General features: G+C 56.0%; 5 protein-coding genes across 5 annotated transcripts; 2 read left to right on the top strand and 3 right to left on the bottom strand.

Annotated features, from left to right (window-relative positions):
* Positions 1-64: 64 nt before the first annotated feature.
* On the bottom strand, positions 65-1,115 carry C8Q71DRAFT_561130 (uncharacterized protein). Its single transcript, XM_047919364.1, has 3 exons — positions 784-1,115; positions 141-710; positions 65-85 (listed from the first exon to the last, which is right to left on the bottom strand). The coding sequence occupies exons 1-2, from the start codon at positions 844-846 to the stop codon at positions 183-185; spliced, it is 591 nt and encodes a 196-aa protein (XP_047779819.1). The 5' UTR covers positions 847-1,115; the 3' UTR covers positions 65-85; positions 141-182.
* Positions 1,116-1,897: 782 nt separating this feature from the next.
* Positions 1,898-4,752, top strand: C8Q71DRAFT_808287 (uncharacterized protein). Its single transcript, XM_047926020.1, has 6 exons — positions 1,898-1,972; positions 2,025-2,154; positions 2,209-2,589; positions 2,646-2,696; positions 2,748-4,234; positions 4,298-4,752. The coding sequence occupies exons 1-6, from the start codon at positions 1,962-1,964 to the stop codon at positions 4,665-4,667; spliced, it is 2,430 nt and encodes an 809-aa protein (XP_047779818.1). The 5' UTR covers positions 1,898-1,961; the 3' UTR covers positions 4,668-4,752.
* A 1,610-nt stretch (positions 4,753-6,362) lies between these two features.
* C8Q71DRAFT_560979 (uncharacterized protein) lies at positions 6,363-7,547 on the top strand. The gene is made up of 3 exons (XM_047919363.1): positions 6,363-6,728; positions 6,778-7,157; positions 7,207-7,547. Exons 1-3 carry the CDS (start codon positions 6,643-6,645, stop codon positions 7,503-7,505), a joined length of 765 nt encoding a protein of 254 aa, XP_047779817.1. The 5' UTR covers positions 6,363-6,642; the 3' UTR covers positions 7,506-7,547.
* A 101-nt stretch (positions 7,548-7,648) lies between these two features.
* On the bottom strand, positions 7,649-12,915 carry C8Q71DRAFT_560913 (APC amino acid permease). Its single transcript, XM_047919362.1, has 20 exons — positions 12,875-12,915; positions 12,557-12,806; positions 12,367-12,499; positions 10,978-11,106; positions 10,848-10,921; positions 10,708-10,782; positions 10,572-10,644; positions 10,301-10,455; positions 9,672-9,697; positions 9,298-9,326; positions 9,214-9,237; positions 9,076-9,139; positions 8,979-9,018; positions 8,866-8,910; positions 8,723-8,810; positions 8,458-8,647; positions 8,218-8,398; positions 8,128-8,159; positions 8,053-8,070; positions 7,649-8,000 (listed from the first exon to the last, which is right to left on the bottom strand). Exons 2-20 carry the CDS (start codon positions 12,722-12,724, stop codon positions 7,901-7,903), a joined length of 1,644 nt encoding a protein of 547 aa, XP_047779816.1. The 5' UTR covers positions 12,725-12,806; positions 12,875-12,915; the 3' UTR covers positions 7,649-7,900.
* A 1,640-nt stretch (positions 12,916-14,555) lies between these two features.
* C8Q71DRAFT_856961 (uncharacterized protein) lies at positions 14,556-15,422 on the bottom strand (the record flags this gene model as incomplete). The annotated part of the gene is made up of 6 exons (XM_047927353.1): positions 14,556-14,779; positions 14,842-14,954; positions 15,015-15,025; positions 15,082-15,223; positions 15,279-15,318; positions 15,377-15,422. 6 exons carry the CDS (start codon positions 15,420-15,422, stop codon positions 14,556-14,558), a joined length of 576 nt encoding a protein of 191 aa, XP_047779815.1.
* Positions 15,423-16,293: the final 871 nt, after the last annotated feature.

Raw genomic sequence — 16,293 nt, 5'->3', positions numbered from 1 at the left:
TGATCATTGGCGCATGCTGTGTGAACCCTTAGACTATCCGCCGAGTGCGTGCGCCTGCCAAACGCGCTAGTACCAAGCCACGACGCTGAATGGAGTTAGAGCGGTGATTCTGCACCAGCTGTACAGAACTACTTACATACATGCTTGAATTGAGTTGGGGTGACTGCGGTTTCGATATGTATTCAGTCATTGCCGACGCTCAGCGGACTTGTCCATTGATTTTCAGGGTTTGTATTGGACTCCCGTGTTGGGCGCGTCGGCGGGGGAGGAGTGGGGGCTTGGACGTAAGCTGAGCACTTATCTTTGGCGGTCGACGCGGTGACGGGAAGCGGGGGCGGAATACAAATGGTCGGCGGGGAGGAGGAGCTGAGGCTGGGTGCCGGGGAGGGATAAATCGAGAGAGTGCCGACGCTCGACCGTTCGTGGATTTCAACGGGATTGGATGGTGGGGGTGCGTACGTACGTGGGTCGACTGTGAGCGTCCAGGAATAGGAGTCTTTGACACTATTTAGCGGGTGAGAGCTGCCACTGGCAAGAAAGGCCTCGCTTGTAGGCCCGGGCTTTGGCGCGACGTCGGGAAGTCCGCTTGTCCACTGGCTGGACAATGAGAGGCCTATATCCTTGCCTGTTTGGGGCCAGGAGTTTATCGAGACGTGTGTTTTGCATTTGACATTGCTTGACTTTGCGGATAGGCTGGCACAGAAGGTTGACTGGCGAGTGGTTGTCAGCGGTGATGCGAACATCCGATGTCTAGAATCGGCCTAGAATGTCGAAAGTGCTCACCTTGAGAGTGGGACCCGGAGGTGACACTGCGTAATGTGGCAGGTTTAAATTGCCCGCTAGCATGTGTAGACGTGCGTTGACCGAATGGACCGTAAATCTAAACGGACTGCACGTTGCAGGGGAGGTTGTGGTCACAATGGACGCAGAGGGTGCCACATGCTGAGCCTTGTCACACTCAGGCTCTGTTGTGAGTGTTGTAGCGCTTCCGAGGGAACGGTTGCGGCGGATGCCTCTCAGGGGGGAAGCTAGAACGATACCTGGTGCATCGGATTCGATACGCGCCTTCAGACTTCATGTTCAGGGACGGGATCCGACCTCCCCAGGCACACTTGTAATACACTCTCAATGGACCGTCAAGTATGTCGAGTAGCCATTGAATTGGCAAGGCTGCGGCCCTGCCGTCTAGGCGTCAGTCACGGTAGTGTCTGGACGACACAACGTATGAACATTGCACGCAAACTTTGTTACGTACCTTACTGTGTCAGCCTGCCGCAAGGGCATAGACTTGTACGACTTGCGCTTCTACGTATACCTTGAACAACTTGCTGAGTGGCTTTCCGAAAAGGCTCTACGTAGTTTCCACGTAGATTCCTTCGAAACTCGTAACTGTAGCGAATATTCTGGTTCATCGTCTCGTTGGTACCAACTGCCCAGTCTACAGATGACTCGAAGCTCCTTCATGGAGACCGAGTTTCGAGGACGCGCGGGCTTCGAGTAACTTGGCCCTGTGCCCGAGCGCAGTGCGAAGTTAGGACTTGCTTGATAAGGCAGTCGGATCTGGCTATGGGCGCCAGACCAAAATTTGGGCCGAGCCCGCGACTTTGCGCCGCGATCGCCACCGGGCCACATCCTCCTGCCACTACTGCCAATCATCCTCTCCTCCGTCGACCAGGGTCAGGCAACCTTTCCCAAACGCCAGCAACTTCGTCGGATCTCACGAACGTGCATCACGGACTTGCACCTTCCCAGACTCTCGGAGACTAGTGTCTCACAAGATGTCGACCGCTCTGCGCCTTCCACCAGGCCTGCTCGACCTCACACTCAGTCGTGTCTTTGTACGGACGCCTGTCCCCGTCATTCGACAGTGGAAGGGTTGTGAGACGGTTCTTCGCAGACATGGTCACAGCGCCGCTGCTTTGCTCCAACAGGCGTCATTGGACAACGCTGACAACGCGTTGATGTACTCGATGTGAGTGGTATGCATAGCGTGATATATTGCTTGTTTGCTGAATATCGTTTAGGGAGGTGGCCAAAAGAGGTTCAGGACAGTCGACAGAACTGTCCTTTGTGAAGGAATTCCGGGAGCAAGACCGCGCGCTGGCAGAGCTGGAGGAGCGGGTTCGCATGCTGCAGGAGGCTGTGAAGGACCATGTACGTACCCGATAGCATTGTTCGATTTAAACTAGGTCACTAAGTACCACATAGGCGGCCCTCGTTGAAGAGGAATCGTATTCAGAAGAGGACCTTTTGCGGGTGTACGAGGATGTTCTGGCTCTGCCCCCGTCTTCGGAACCGGAGAAAGATACGGCTGTCGAGCCGCGTGACACCATGGTAGAAGATGCAAAGATTCTCCAGGGGATAGCTTCTCGATGGTCCGAGAGTCCAGGGTCGTCATCTGCAACAGACGTCAGCGTCACACCGCGCAGTATCGTCCGTCGGTTGCAAGAAGTCGTCGCCAGCCTAGACCAGCTGCGCCACGCTGTTCCCCGCATCCAAGGCGAAGGGACAGATGTAGATGGGACTGTGCCTTCTGTGCCCCTTGGCATGCTCACTACCGAAGAGTGGCTAGCTCTAATCCGCACTTTCGTACGTCATATCTCTGTTTACGGTAGATGTCTACTAATTCACGCCTCCGGTCACAGTGCAGGGCCGGTGATGGCGCCACAGCGGAGACTGCGCTGAGTCTAATGAAGGTTCGAATCTGGTCTGCTCTGTTCCTTCATTGCTCAATCTGACGTTCGCAGTCTACCGGTGGTTTCGGCTTCGAGGAAGCTGTCAACGAAGTCCTCGATTCCTACGCGTCCGCGGGAGATGTTCCCGCCACAGAAAGAGTGCTGCAGACCTACGCAGCCTCGCCCACAGAAGTGCAGCGAGACTCCCATGTCATGGCATATTGCAAGGCTTTGGTTCCCGGCGCGTTCCCGTCGCAAGTGGAAGAGCTCCTGCACCACTACGAGGCCCGCGGCCTACCCGCACCGATGAAGTCATACACCCGTGTCCTGACCGCACTGCTCTCTACACGGACAAGACCTTCCCTCGGCCACGCTCAAGCCAGGGACCTCTTCGCACACATGCGTTACGCAGTCCACCCGAAACCGGACATCGCGCTGTACACCCTGATGCTTCGAGCGTGCGCGCACCCTGCCGTGCCGGCTGAGCCCGAGCGCGCTCTCGATCTCTTCACAGAAGCTATGGTGGACCGCAGGCTGACGCCGACTCCCGCGGCGTTCTCAGCGACGATATACGCGCTCTCGCGCAGCGGCGAGAAGCGGTTCGTCCGAGAGGCGTTCCGGCTTGCGAAGCGGATGATGGACGGCGACCGCGATGCGCGCGGTATGAGCGCGTTCCGACCTGATCGGCGGTTTGTGGGCGCGCTGCTGGAAGGTGCGAAGCGGATTGGTGACCTGGCTAGGACTCGCTGGCTCCTCGCCGTCATGGTGAAGCAATCCACACAAGCGGCTGAGGGTACAGTGGATCGCGGTTCGCCTAACTCCCGGCTGTTCTTGAGTGAGGGCATCATGAGGCATGTCTTCCACGCCTATGCGTCATACAAGGTGCCTTTCACTCCGTCACTGGCAAAAATAGTCGAGGACTCCGACACCAAAAACGCCGTCAAGGAAACGAGCACACCACAAGGCGAGAGCATCCATGTCCCGGATGCGCCACCGGCAGACGAAGTGAAGGACATGGAGGAAGACTTTGCTTCCTCAGGTCTGCCCGTGGAAGAGGACACATCTAGCTTCTCCCACATTCTGCCCCAGACCCGTGCGGAGGTTGTCAGGGAGGTGGACATCTTGCTCTCTCGGATCGTCGAAGATGACAGGATCAAGCATAATCTTGACGGAAGCGGTCAGGGCAAAACCGCTCAGCTCCCAAGACCCTTCAGACATGTCGCGCTGACGACGCGTCTACTCAACGCCTATCTCTCTGTGCACTCCGTCCACTCCCGGTTTGAGGTTTGGAGCGAACTCTATCGTACGCTATTCGACCAGCTGGACGTCCCGCGTGACGCCAAGTCGTATGTGGAGGCGCTCAAGCGTTGTTCGACATCGCACAAGTCGGAGCGCCATCTGGCGCTCCGTCTGGCCGAGGAGATCTGGGGCAGCTGGCAAAGCATCGAGGGAGCGTGGTCGACGGGCAACGTGTCTGACCGTAATGACCCTGCCGTCAGCACAATGAACGCGCGGTTGATCGAGCGCGCCAATGTGGCTATGATTCGCATGCTGTCCTTGTAAGTGTAGATTCGATTGCTTCTGGCACCCGGTGCTGATCGGTTGTGGCTGTATTACTGCAGGACGGGCCAGACTCAACGTGCGCTTGACCTTGTGCGGTCTTTCGCTACGCGGTACCCTCCGGAACGACTTCTCCGCATTGAAACAAAACATCCGCTGCGGTCTTCGCGCACCATCCTCGAAGGAACAAGGCCGCTCGTGAGATTGACCAGCTCCGTAGATGTTCCTGACGACACGGTCCCACCGCTGCTTACATTCACCGATCTCGAGATACTCCACGCCCGTCTCGTAAGGAATGGCAACCAGGATGGCATCGGCTACGTCAAGTGGTTATGCAAGTCCTACGAGGGCTACCTACGAAGACGACGAGATGCCACAATGTCTTCTGCTCCACCTAGAAAGACGCCTACTACGTCCCCAGTTGAGGCATGATGTTTTCTGTTATAGAGGGGACCCTTGATCTGTAAAGTATATGCGTATAATGTTTGGTCTAATGTGTTAAATTGGATCGCTACAAGGTGTGGCCTCCTCGGCATGTTCATCTAAGCCATGTCATGGTCAATCTTCATGGACCTACGGTCGACGGGGCGCATTCTAGAACATTTGAATGTGGTATTTGACCGTCCTGATCGGTGAGTCTCATGCACACATCCATCGGCGTTATATTTGTCTCAACCTTATCTGCCAATACGAGACATAACTAGGGTTGCGGCACAGTATCCTCGATTACTACACGCTCAAGACAAACGGCCCCCGTGTCTTCGATCGTAGAATGAATTCAAGCGTCAAGTCAGAGCAACACCTCTGCGGACAGGCACGACTGTCTAGGACCCACATGCATCAACAGGATAGAGTTCATACCCTGCCGTCCGTACTCGTCTCCCGATACAGCGTCAATAGTGATCAATCATTGGGACGGTGCTTCGTCGTTCTCTGGCAGTACAGACCGAGTATAACACGAGACTCAGATATGCTCAACGCAGGAGAGTCGGTGAATCAAATGTGTCGTTGACGACATTGGCCGCCCTGTAAGAATGACATATTCTGCACGCTGTTGTAGTGACACATATTGCAGATTACTGACCAAAAATATCTTCAGGGTACTACCGATATTGTGGTGCAGCAACGCTGTCTGACTTCACCGTGTGCGCGTGCTGAACAATTCTGTCGTCCACCTGACAATCGACGGCACTGGGCCTTACGAAGAAGGACAAGTTTCGCCCCGAGGATCATCATCCATGGTAGAGCGTGGAGATTACGAAAATCCTCGTCGTCCTCCGTCCCATTCACTCGGCATTGCTGTCTAGACAAGACTTGGCCAGCTCTCGACAATGACCAGACATGGCGTGTCACGGCCTCTGACTATGCAAGAAGTTGAATAGCTGAGGAAATCACACGGGGCGAAGTCAGAAAGACGCCGACAAGGCACGGCGGGCCGTAGCCTGGTAATCCCTCTCCCATAATGGATGTATTACCGAGACTAACGCGGAGTAGTCGCGGACACTCGTAGGGCGCGACCAACAGAAGTTTGGCCACGACACCTCTTACGGAGACGGAAATGCTCGTAGTCCTCCTTTGTCTCTGTCCATCGTTATCTGCATTGCTCCGCTGACAACCTAGTTGGACTGCGATATCACAGCTGTCCGTCGCACGAGTCATGGGTGCTACGGCTATGGATTTTATACGTAGTATGAGAGCATGTGGCATATTCAAGCCGTCCATTGTGTTGCGCCACCGCCGCCACGTGTGGTACTTCAGGTTCACCTTGCCCGACTTGGTTGCTTTAGTACGCCTGCATATTGGTTTACCGCCTTGCGTATTCACTGATTACGGGCGCGATCTAGAGAAGCGGAGAAATCAATCGTGCGTTTGATCATGAACCCCGCCGTGTGGCGTATGCCCGTGTCCGACAAGGTTGCACTATACCTTGAACGCGGAAAACGGAGCGATTCTTACCTGAGCCTTGGGATTTCTTCGTCGACTTTTCAGCGGTGAGTGTTTGTATACCCGCCACCGGAGTACATACTTACTGCGGGCATCAACCTCCCCAATCGCAGAACGCCCACTCCGGTCGGAGGTGTGTCAATGCCGCTTAACCCGCACGGGCGTCCCATGAAACTTGAGATATACCTCTTCAAGAAGCCACAAGGCATTCTGGCGAGCCATACCGCTTATTACCGAGCCACATGTGCTCCTAGGTGCCGATCCCGGATAGGTGGCCATGATCGAAGTTCACAAGACATTAGTGCCCTCGCGCTATTCAGCCACTCGGCGCATTTGAGTGCGTGGTCCCGCAATGCATCGGTCATCCGGCTCCTATGGGCGCGCATGGATCACTTTATAAGGGCGCCATCCGGAGGTCGTCATCACTTTTATCAACTTATCATCGTCGTGTCACGCCCTCACCATGGTTGTCAAACACGAGATTACTCTCTATGACGTTCGAAGTACATTGAATCCTCCTGCGTGGTCTCCCAACGTCTGGAAAACCCGGTACCTTGTCCGTCACTCATCTGTGGGTCTCTATCTCACGCGTCACCAGCTTCATTCTCAACTACAAGCGAATTGCGTACACCACATGTTGGTTGTCATATCCGGACATAGGCGAAGTGCTCCCCGCGGTGGGAGTGCCGCCTACTCGCACTCAAAAGCCCTTCTACACCGTCCCGTCTATCGTGGATCAGACAGATGGGCTACGTATAGCGCTTTCGGATTCGGCAAACATTGCCATGTACCTCGAGAAGACCCACCCTCTGCCGCCAATCTTTCCTGAGGCCGACCCCGGGGTACAACTGGATTATATCGATGTCATCGAGGCGCACGTCTATGCCCCTATGATCTTCATGACAGTCCCAAGTACGACGCGAATTCTAGAAGGTCGGGATCTCGACTACTACCTGGACAGCCGGGAGGAATTTCTCGGTAAGTCTCACATTCACTCTGAAGTAGCAGTGGCTCACGGGCAGACAAGGCATCGCATTGGAGGACATGTTCCCTCCGCATAAGCAGCCAGCGATATGGCAGAGCCTAGAGGAAGGGCTAGACAAGCTAGCCTCGCTCATCGACAGCCTGCCGCGCCGTGGCAGACATCGGCGCTGGCTATTCAGCGCGACCGATGGTCCGGGTTATGCGGACTTCGTTCTCGGGGCCATCTTCTGTTGGTTCGAGAAGGCAGGTCCAATGGGAGCTTGGAATCGGATCCGATATCGCAACGGCGGGAAGTGGGAGCATCTCGTAGAAGGCTTGCAACCTTTCTCGAAGGTGCTGTAGTGTAGGATTACGAGGTATTGCAGCAGAGCGAATCTACACACAGTCAGCAATCGTATGTAATGGCCGATGGATCTCCGCCCCCGATCATGGCGAGCAGCGATTATGCCAGATCATGGCCGGCTGGTTGAGTCTCACTATACAACATATGGTTGGCGCTATCGTTTGTGCCTCGAAGATGCCGAGATGCATAGATTGATGACATGACATCCCATGACCAATAGATTTGTCGTACGCAGTATTGCATCTATATTCGATACTCCACACTCGTAAAACGCGCCTGGCTTCACAGGCGATTACGACATGAAGCCTACGTGTAGATTGAGCACTTCCTTGACCTCCTTGCATGCACTCACGGTATACTGGTGTATAGGCTTTCGTATCCAAGAAACGTGCATTCATGCCACGCCTACTTTCTCATCATCTTGGACCGTCGAAGCGACACCTTCCCGGTCATTGTCAAGGGCGCCGCTAGGACCCTTGTAGTGGCGATGTGCGCTGTAAGGATCGTCAGGTGGTTGAGCTGAAGCGTCAACTGATTGGCACGCACCCGCACACGAACCATACACTATAATGACGCAAGTCAGAATTGTCCACGGCAGAGATAGCCTAGCACCAGACTCACCCGGAGAGGAAGATAATGCCCACTGTGATGACCTATTATGCGGGGCGAAGCTGTTAGCACGAGGCACAGACGACGGACGAAAGGACGCACCGATGCGTAGTTCATGTTCGCCTTGGTCACGGGGAGCTCCGTTGGAATACAGAAAATCACGCAGACGAACATCGTCCAGAAGATGCATGTCAAGTTCGCCACCCAACCGAGAAGCCCGTCTCCCATGAAGAAGGGACCTGGCTTGAAGTGGACATCTGGATGGTTCCTGTACAGCCTTCTCCTGTCACGAGCGAAACATAGTCAGACCGCTTATCATGTAGTACAATTGCGCACACGTACAAGATGATGGGGATGATGTACGAGGAGTCTAGTGCGATAGCGCATAGGGCGAAGATGGCGTTTGCTGCGACGGGGCTCGCTAGATCCAGAAGACCGGGGAGGATACTGAGGATAGTGGTGAACCACACTGCACGCAGCGGCGTCTGCGTCCACAACGTAACCTGTCCGAAGTAGCCGCGGTCCGGGAGCGCTAGAGACGGGCAGCGATTAATACCGCGAAGCATCAGATTGTCGCTCAACGGGACAGACTAAAGACACCACGCACCATGATCGCGACTGAACGCGTAAACCATCCGCGAACATGCCTGTAATGCGGTCTGACACACGAAAAACGCTGTCAGGCACACAAAGCTCTGAAGACACGTCCATCAATATCGGGGCTCGAAATCGCGGCGGCTAAGGACGGACCCAAAGGAACAGAGCGCCAGGTTTTCCAATACGCAGTACCATGATCTGCGAGCCGAAGATATTATTAATTCAGCCGCCTATTGTCAGAAGACATCACAATGAGGCAGGCGTACCTCTAAGAAGGCTGAACCAGACGCGCCCGGAAGGTTCTCACTGCGTCAGCAGCCTTGCGTCAACGAAGGTAGGATGGCGTCGATTGAGCGCACTCACAGGGGGCCAGAGCAGAGCACCATCACGATGTTCAGAATCCATCCGATCAAACCTGTGCCGATGACTGTGGGTGGAGGTCATACAACCGCTGTCAGCTAAAGTTGACCATAGCCGACGACAGGTGTTCTGTGTCCTCACCCGCGATGAAAATAGCCGACGGCGCTAGTATCGGGTCTCGCGTTAGACGGGGACATTGCCGGAAGGGAAAGCAGAGCGGCTCACCTGCATATGCTGCACGCTTCACTTCTTCTCTGTGACCTCTCTATCAGCATACAGCGCCATCGTGAGAAGGGGCCTGCGGCTCGTCAACGCCACGAAACTCAGATGAACGGACGAGATGTGACCCTAGCGAATCACGGCGACGTGGATTCGTCTGCGCGGGATGACTCCTTCTCGGAGCTTGAACGCGAGCCGCGCTTGCCTTTTCTCATGCATGCATGAGAACACGGGGCCTGACGAGACGGGCTGACGTGGGCAGAAGCGAGGCTGTATAACATGTATGGCCTCGCCGAGCAGACGAAGGTTCATGAGATACGGGCTCCGTCCCGGTAGCCGCTGACGAGCGCAGAACCCTAGCAAGATGAGATAGTACGTACGAGATGTGCGCGGTAGCGTCATAATCCTATCGACCCGTAAATACCTGCGCTGTTTGATGGAGATAAGTGCTCACCGTCATCTGCAAAGACAAGAGCATTAGTATCTGATAGCGCTCAAGACAAATCGGAGACAAAGAAGGGAGTAGGATGCATGCGGGCAAGAAGGCATTACGAGAAAAGAGGAAGGTCGCCGCTGCGGCTGTCCCAGCGCACGGAGTAGAGACACTCCGGGCCATACACAATTGGTATATGTAATGGTCCGATCTCAGCCCGCTCGCACACATGAGTCGTTGCCTTCAGGGTCCTCCAACAGCAACCGACGCCGTACGTCCGTGCTGCGGGCGGGACCCTTCCTGCAACGAGGCGCGACACCACGGTGGGCATGCATGGCGCACGCCAACCGTCAACGTAGCTTTTGACACTCTCCATTTCCCAAGCCACAGGCACACCATTTGGGATACCGTGCACACTGGGGGTCGCCCGTGCGTCGATACCGGATAAGGCGCATATACCCGGTACGAAGCCTCTAGTGCGGCCAAGGCACCCAACCATATACCCGGTATGAAGCCTCCAGTGCGGCCAAGGCACCCAAGGAGCACGCAACAACAACAATAACGGGGAGCGAGAACACTCACCGTCCACTGGACACTCAACAGCCCGAACAGGAACGCAAGCCCCGTGTTCCACCCGCCCGTCTGGTTCACGATGCCGTCGGAGCCAAAGACGTACGAGGCGGCGTGCATCTCGGAGCGCGGCGTCATCGCGAGGAGCACGATGATGATGACTGCGTAAGTTGGTGTACAGCCCGATCAGCACCGCGTACCAGGTCGTAGGAAGGTGAGCGAGAGAAGGGGGGACGGTCAGTGAGTGAGGCGGGATGTTCGTAGGAGGGGGACGCACTGATCGTCGCGCCGAGGTTCACGAACACGAAGGCCTTGGTGATATGTGCGAGTTGGCGCGTCGCGAGGCAGTTCTATTATGTGTGCGCGCGCCGTTAGAATACACGCCCCGCGTGCTAAGAGCACAGCAAACTCACGAGGAGACCGTTGAAGACGAGCAGCCCAGCGAACAAGCCGACGGTCATACCCTGCGTGACGACGTAGTCTCCGTCCTTCCGAACGGGCGGGACGTCAGCTCAGCTGCTCCCGTGTGCACGTGAGGGGACGGCATGCGCACCTTCGAGACGACGACGGCCGCCCAGATCATGTTCGCCAACCCGAACTCCGTCGAGGACAGACCCGCGACCTGGCCTGCCGGCCCATCAGCACCCCAACACCACACTGATAACGGGCTGGTCGCTGCGCACCGAGGAGGTTGAGCCAGCCGACGACCCATCCGACGATGGCGCGGTGGCGCGGCGGGCAGAGCTGCGCGGACGCGGTGTAGAGACCACCGCAGGTCGGGAACGCGCTGACGATTTCAGCGATACTGGAACCTGGGTGGGGGGGAAGTGTGTGATTAGCTCAAGTTCTGACACGCGGTCACGGGAACATAGGTGGAAGTGCTACTACGCGCTACAGGAAAGGGGACAGGCGGGCCTTCGGCTGCCTGCACGCGATAAGCCCCTGCGTCGACAGAGGCGGAGTATGTCGGTTTTGTGTCTGCATCAAGGCCGTGCGGTGAAAGTTCCTGACCCAGCGACCGGCTGAGACGTCAGAAGTCGCGATTCAACGCACTTCGTCTATGGCAGTTCTTTGGGGCACGGCTTGCTCGTATAGAAACATCTATCATGGTCTGATCTGGTCATTTGCACGATCTAACTTCGTGCAGTGCCGTGCACTCTGCGCCAGCCTGAAGTTCTGGATATTGGGGCGTACCCCGAGATAGGCACCGTCCCCGCCAGATGATCCTGCCAACGTACAGAGGCAAATACTCGCGAATCCAGCTAATGTCGCACCGTTTTCCGCCAAGCTGTTATCGAACTCGACCGGGGCAAATCGAACGGCGTAGAGCGGCCTAAACCCGAACCGAGCCAGATATCGAGCGGGCTAACAAAACGCAAGCACTTGCATGGACCAACGAGAAGAGGACTCTCGAGCGTCATGTCCGTCAATGCCCCATGATGCTCCTACACTCGGGCATGCCGACGTCCGCCTCCTCCAGAGTCAGCCCGACCGAGCGAACGGGCTTCACGCTCGCATGGCTGATATCAGGCTCAGGGGCCTCTCGATGCCCTGGCCATTTGCACGGTGCAGGGATCATACAGCGATGCCCTCCCTGCGGTGTGCCCCGAGGCTACAAAGAGCGGGATGCGCATCGGGAATTCCCCCTCCCGTTGACCTATTTCATGCAGCCCGCCACATGTCCCCCTCAGATGGAGCGTCACGACACGCGAATTGCTTTTCTTTGAGCGACAGGTGGGCGACAAGATAGGACCTGAGCGTTATAGGCAATTGTGGCTGCCCATAGACGCTACAGGGCCGGTGCACGTCAACGTCGCTTTCACTCATGAGAGTAACCCGATAGGGAGGATAGCCACGGGGCTTCTCGATGCCTAGTGAGGTGAATGGGCGGTAGACCTTCCTGCGTGCATTGCGAGGCATTTCCGAGCTATTTTCCGATCGCAGACCCGATAGTCCTGTGGTTCGCCGCACCCTTACTCGCCTTGCGGATCAAGGAGAGGGGCTTGGACGTCGCTTCCATGCGAGAAGACCCAAGACTGGATGCAACAAGACGTTAAGAAGACCAGACTCACCGAGGGTGAAACACATGCAGGCACCAAGGATCCAGCACCAGGTCACGGAGGCGGGGCCACCAGTGAGGAGAGGGGTGTTGAAAGTCGTGGCCACACTGGAGCAGAGACCCATGATACTGAACGCAAAGCTGATCTACCCGCACATGCATACGTTAGGACGTTCTCCGGGGAGAGATGGGCGTGTGCGCACCGTCGCGAGGTTGGAGAACTCGCGCCTGAAGGAGGGCACGTAGCCAAACTCCTCGAGCAGCCTGTCGTCGTCGTCGGTGCTCCCATTGCGGGACCGCGAGCTGGTGATGGACCTCGCGTCGACGTCGGTCTTCGAGAGAGCCTCCTTCGTTCCGGACAGAGGCGACATGGTCGTACGCAAGCAAGCTGGAGCTCAGGGCCTCGAGGTGGGTCTGTGTGCACTGTGGAGGTGGAGAGACCGGGGCTGGAGTCTGAGAATCCGCTATCAGCTTCGCGTTGACGCTCCCTACGCAGCCTAGCGGGTAGATAGCAGACTGACAGCGAAGGTGAGCCGGAGGGGCTGGCGCTCCTGGGGATGCGGAGAAGGGGCAAGGGGATCTCACGCTGTCCGCTGCCCTGATAATCGGCCTCGCTGTGTGGCCCGGGCGATAAAACACCCCCGGCTCCGGGCGCGCGTCGGGGGCGGCGCTGGGCGGGCGAAAAATGTTCGCCCGCCAAGTCGCTGCTGTGCCCCGGTGCCTGCTGCACGCGAGCCCGATCACCACGATCGCCGGGTCCGCCAGCCACGGGCGCGCCGCCCCCGGCCCCGCTCCACGTGTATCCCAGCCACCTATCATTGGCCTGTGATTCGCGTATGTCGCGTATTCTACGAACATATACTACACCGCTCGTTCCTCCTAGCGCACGCCTACGCATCCGCCGTGCTAGGCTTTTGTAGACTTGGCATCTGTGATAACGACCTGCTGTACGATTAGCTACCAGTTAGGAGGCTCGCCGGCAATGCCCCGCAGCTGCGATCGTCGATCGTCAGGCGGCGTTATCATCCAGAAGACATATGTATCCTGTGCAGCGAATGTAGAAGCGTGATTCTGTGATTCTGGTACATGGATTCTTCAGGAAGATGGGGCAGAGGACCAGAAGCGACTACGACGATCTCTCTTCTCGGCTATAGCGCTCGTTTGGCTGCTCTCCTGGAGGAGGGACGGAGAGAGAGGAACGAACGGCGTATGCGCGCTCAACAGGAACTGACAGTGACTGTCCAGCTGACGGGGTTTCAATGCGATCTTGGACAGAGGCGACCATGCGCGCCACTGGTGCTTTGAATCCTTGCTTACCTCTCAGACACTGAGACAGCCCTGAAGTTCACGTCGGGAGTCAACATCCTGCAGTCCAGCCACTCAGCTCGCAATCTTCATGCACGTACAGAGGTGCACATCAATGGGCGGTATATGTAAATTACAGTAACCAGCAAATAGCAGCGAATTTTGAGCAACCAGGCCTGCCACGAACAACGCATCAAGCCCCGTTCACAATATGACCCCGTAGGTCTCCTGTGTTTGCCAATTGGCTACGGAATCGTCAGAACGGCATCTGAACTCGGGCATTGGCCTGTGCAAGCAAGTCAGACATGCCTACATAGTTGGTTTGACTTTCTGGTCAATCTTCGTTCAAATTGCTGACCGTCCACCATGTACATGCATATGTAGCAATGTACAGCAACACGAGACACTCGGTACAACTCACGCCTGGTGCAACGAGAATGAGCACCCCGCAAGGCCATCGGTCCGCAAGCTATACGTCACATGTACTGCCTACATGAATTGACATCGGGCACGAAGACTTGCAAGGCCGTGCGTGTTTCGCGTCCGCGTCATCCCCGCAGCACCTCGCGACCTCCTGCCCGTCCCAGCTCCCGGTCATCAACCACACGCCACAGACAAGAGGACGTCACCGATCACAAACCAAAATCCATTACCGTACACACAGATGTAAGTACAGTAAATACAACAACAACAGCCAAACAGAAGATCACTGTCCGTACAACCGTTCGAATCCCAGGACGAGGCAAGAGTTGTCACGCGAACAAGGAGCGGACGGGCTTCGAGCGAGTACACCGTTCAAGAGACACACAAGAGTTCCCAGGCGAAAAGAGAAGCCAGGCGTCCGTGGTAATGATACCGGCCTCGAGGACCTTTTCCGTGTGCACGCCAGAGCGGCGATCACAGGAGGAGCGCAGAGAGCGAGGCGACACCGCACGCGGCGATCACGCCCATGACGCCGCCGGCGGACATGGCGAACTGGGCGGGGGCGGCGCTCGCGGAGTTGGTCGTGCTCGCGCCGCTGCCCGAGGACGAGGGCGAGGTGCTGCTTGCGGCGGACCCGCTAGCGGAGCCAGACGCGGAGGAGCTCGCGCTGGACGGGGAGACGGACGGCGCAGGGGAGGCTATGTAAAAGCACCGGGGTGTGAGACTCCGTCGCGTGTGGGTCGTAAGATGGGAAACTTACTGCCCGGGGAGTCGACGGAGAAGGTACCGCTCGTCGCGTAGATGATGGTCGCGTTCGCGGGGTCGACGAAGCTCACCTGGTAGTTGCCGCCAGTGACGAGAGTCACGTTCGTCCTGCATGCAGCCAGCCGTGTGAGGGGTGAGGATAACGCGCAACGTGGAGGCAATGCTTACACCGTGAAGCTCTGCGAGGGTGCGAGTCAGCGGGAAGCCGCGTTTCGAGTGCGTAGTACTGGCTTACCTGCGCGGTGAGGTTGACATATTGCGCGATGGTGAAGTTGCCGTTGAGCGTCGTATTCGCGGCGTTGGAGACGACGATGTCGATGGGGCTCGGGTCACCCGGGCTGTAGTTCCAAGTAATGGTGTTCGTCTGGTTCTGAACCCTGTTCACCGAAGCCTTCAATGATCGCACATCTCTCGAAATGAAGGTAGACGTACCAGTACTCGGAGTTGGAAGGCGCGAGGATGCTGATCGCGGCTGTTACATAAGCATATTTCAGTTCCGCGACCGCTCAGAAACGGCGCCACAGACGTACCGCGCGCGGCTGGGAGAGCAGCAAGAGCAGCGAGGAAGAAGCGCATGGCGGACGTGAGGGCTGAAGCTTGGAGGGGGGCGGGGGTATACGCGGGAGGGCGAGGGAAGGTGGTGGTTGAAGAAAAAGACCTGACGGTGGGCAAAGAAGCAGTTGGGCTCTGCGGGAACCATCCATGCCTGTTCGGCGTGAGGATGCACGTGACGGCGACACTCATCAAATCAATCAACAGTCCGCTCCTTGTCCGCTCCCCAGACGACTTTGCAATGCATTGCTTGTCCCATTCAATGTCACTCTTGCACCGGATGAAACTTTCGATCCTTCAAGTGAAAGATCGATAAAATTGACAAAATCTTTTTCACGATATTTCGTATGAAAGATTGTCAATAAAAGTCACAAACAATCAATTAATCATTCAGACTCGAAGTATCAGGAACAGATCACAGAAGGATTCATTGACAAGTGTCTTTGATCTGTTTGTGATCCTCTAGGCAAATGATTGAGAACATGATATTCAAAAATTCTTGAACACTATGTGGCTCAATTGTTCTGAAAGGATTGAAAACAGATTGTCACATGGGGTGTTACAATCTTTTCTCAATCTTTCAGGCTGTCACAATCTGTTTCAAATCCTTCCAGCTGTTGATATCTTGGTGAGATTGGAAACAATTTGTATCCCAGGGGTTCAAAACAATTTGCCCAAAAGGATTGACAAGAGATTGTGACACTAGCTGTGACACTGTGCCACTTCCCTATGACAGAGCAGTGAAGGCAACTATGCCAAACCTATGATAAGCTGCCTTCTGCTGGTATGCTCAGTCAATTTTGGTCCCTCTTTCATTGCATCTGGACATGCACAGGTCTGGGACATGTTCATTAGTCATACAATGAGATGCACATCTCTAGGAATGTACAATCAC

The sequence above is a fragment of the Rhodofomes roseus genome, assembly GCF_022264815.1.
Source record: "Rhodofomes roseus strain CIRM-BRFM 1785 chromosome Unknown C8Q71scaffold_8, whole genome shotgun sequence".
In the NCBI taxonomy this organism is placed as follows: domain Eukaryota; kingdom Fungi; phylum Basidiomycota; class Agaricomycetes; order Polyporales; family Fomitopsidaceae; genus Rhodofomes; species Rhodofomes roseus.
The sequence above is the reverse complement of the archived record's forward strand: the minus strand, read 5'-3'. Positions and strand labels throughout refer to the sequence as shown.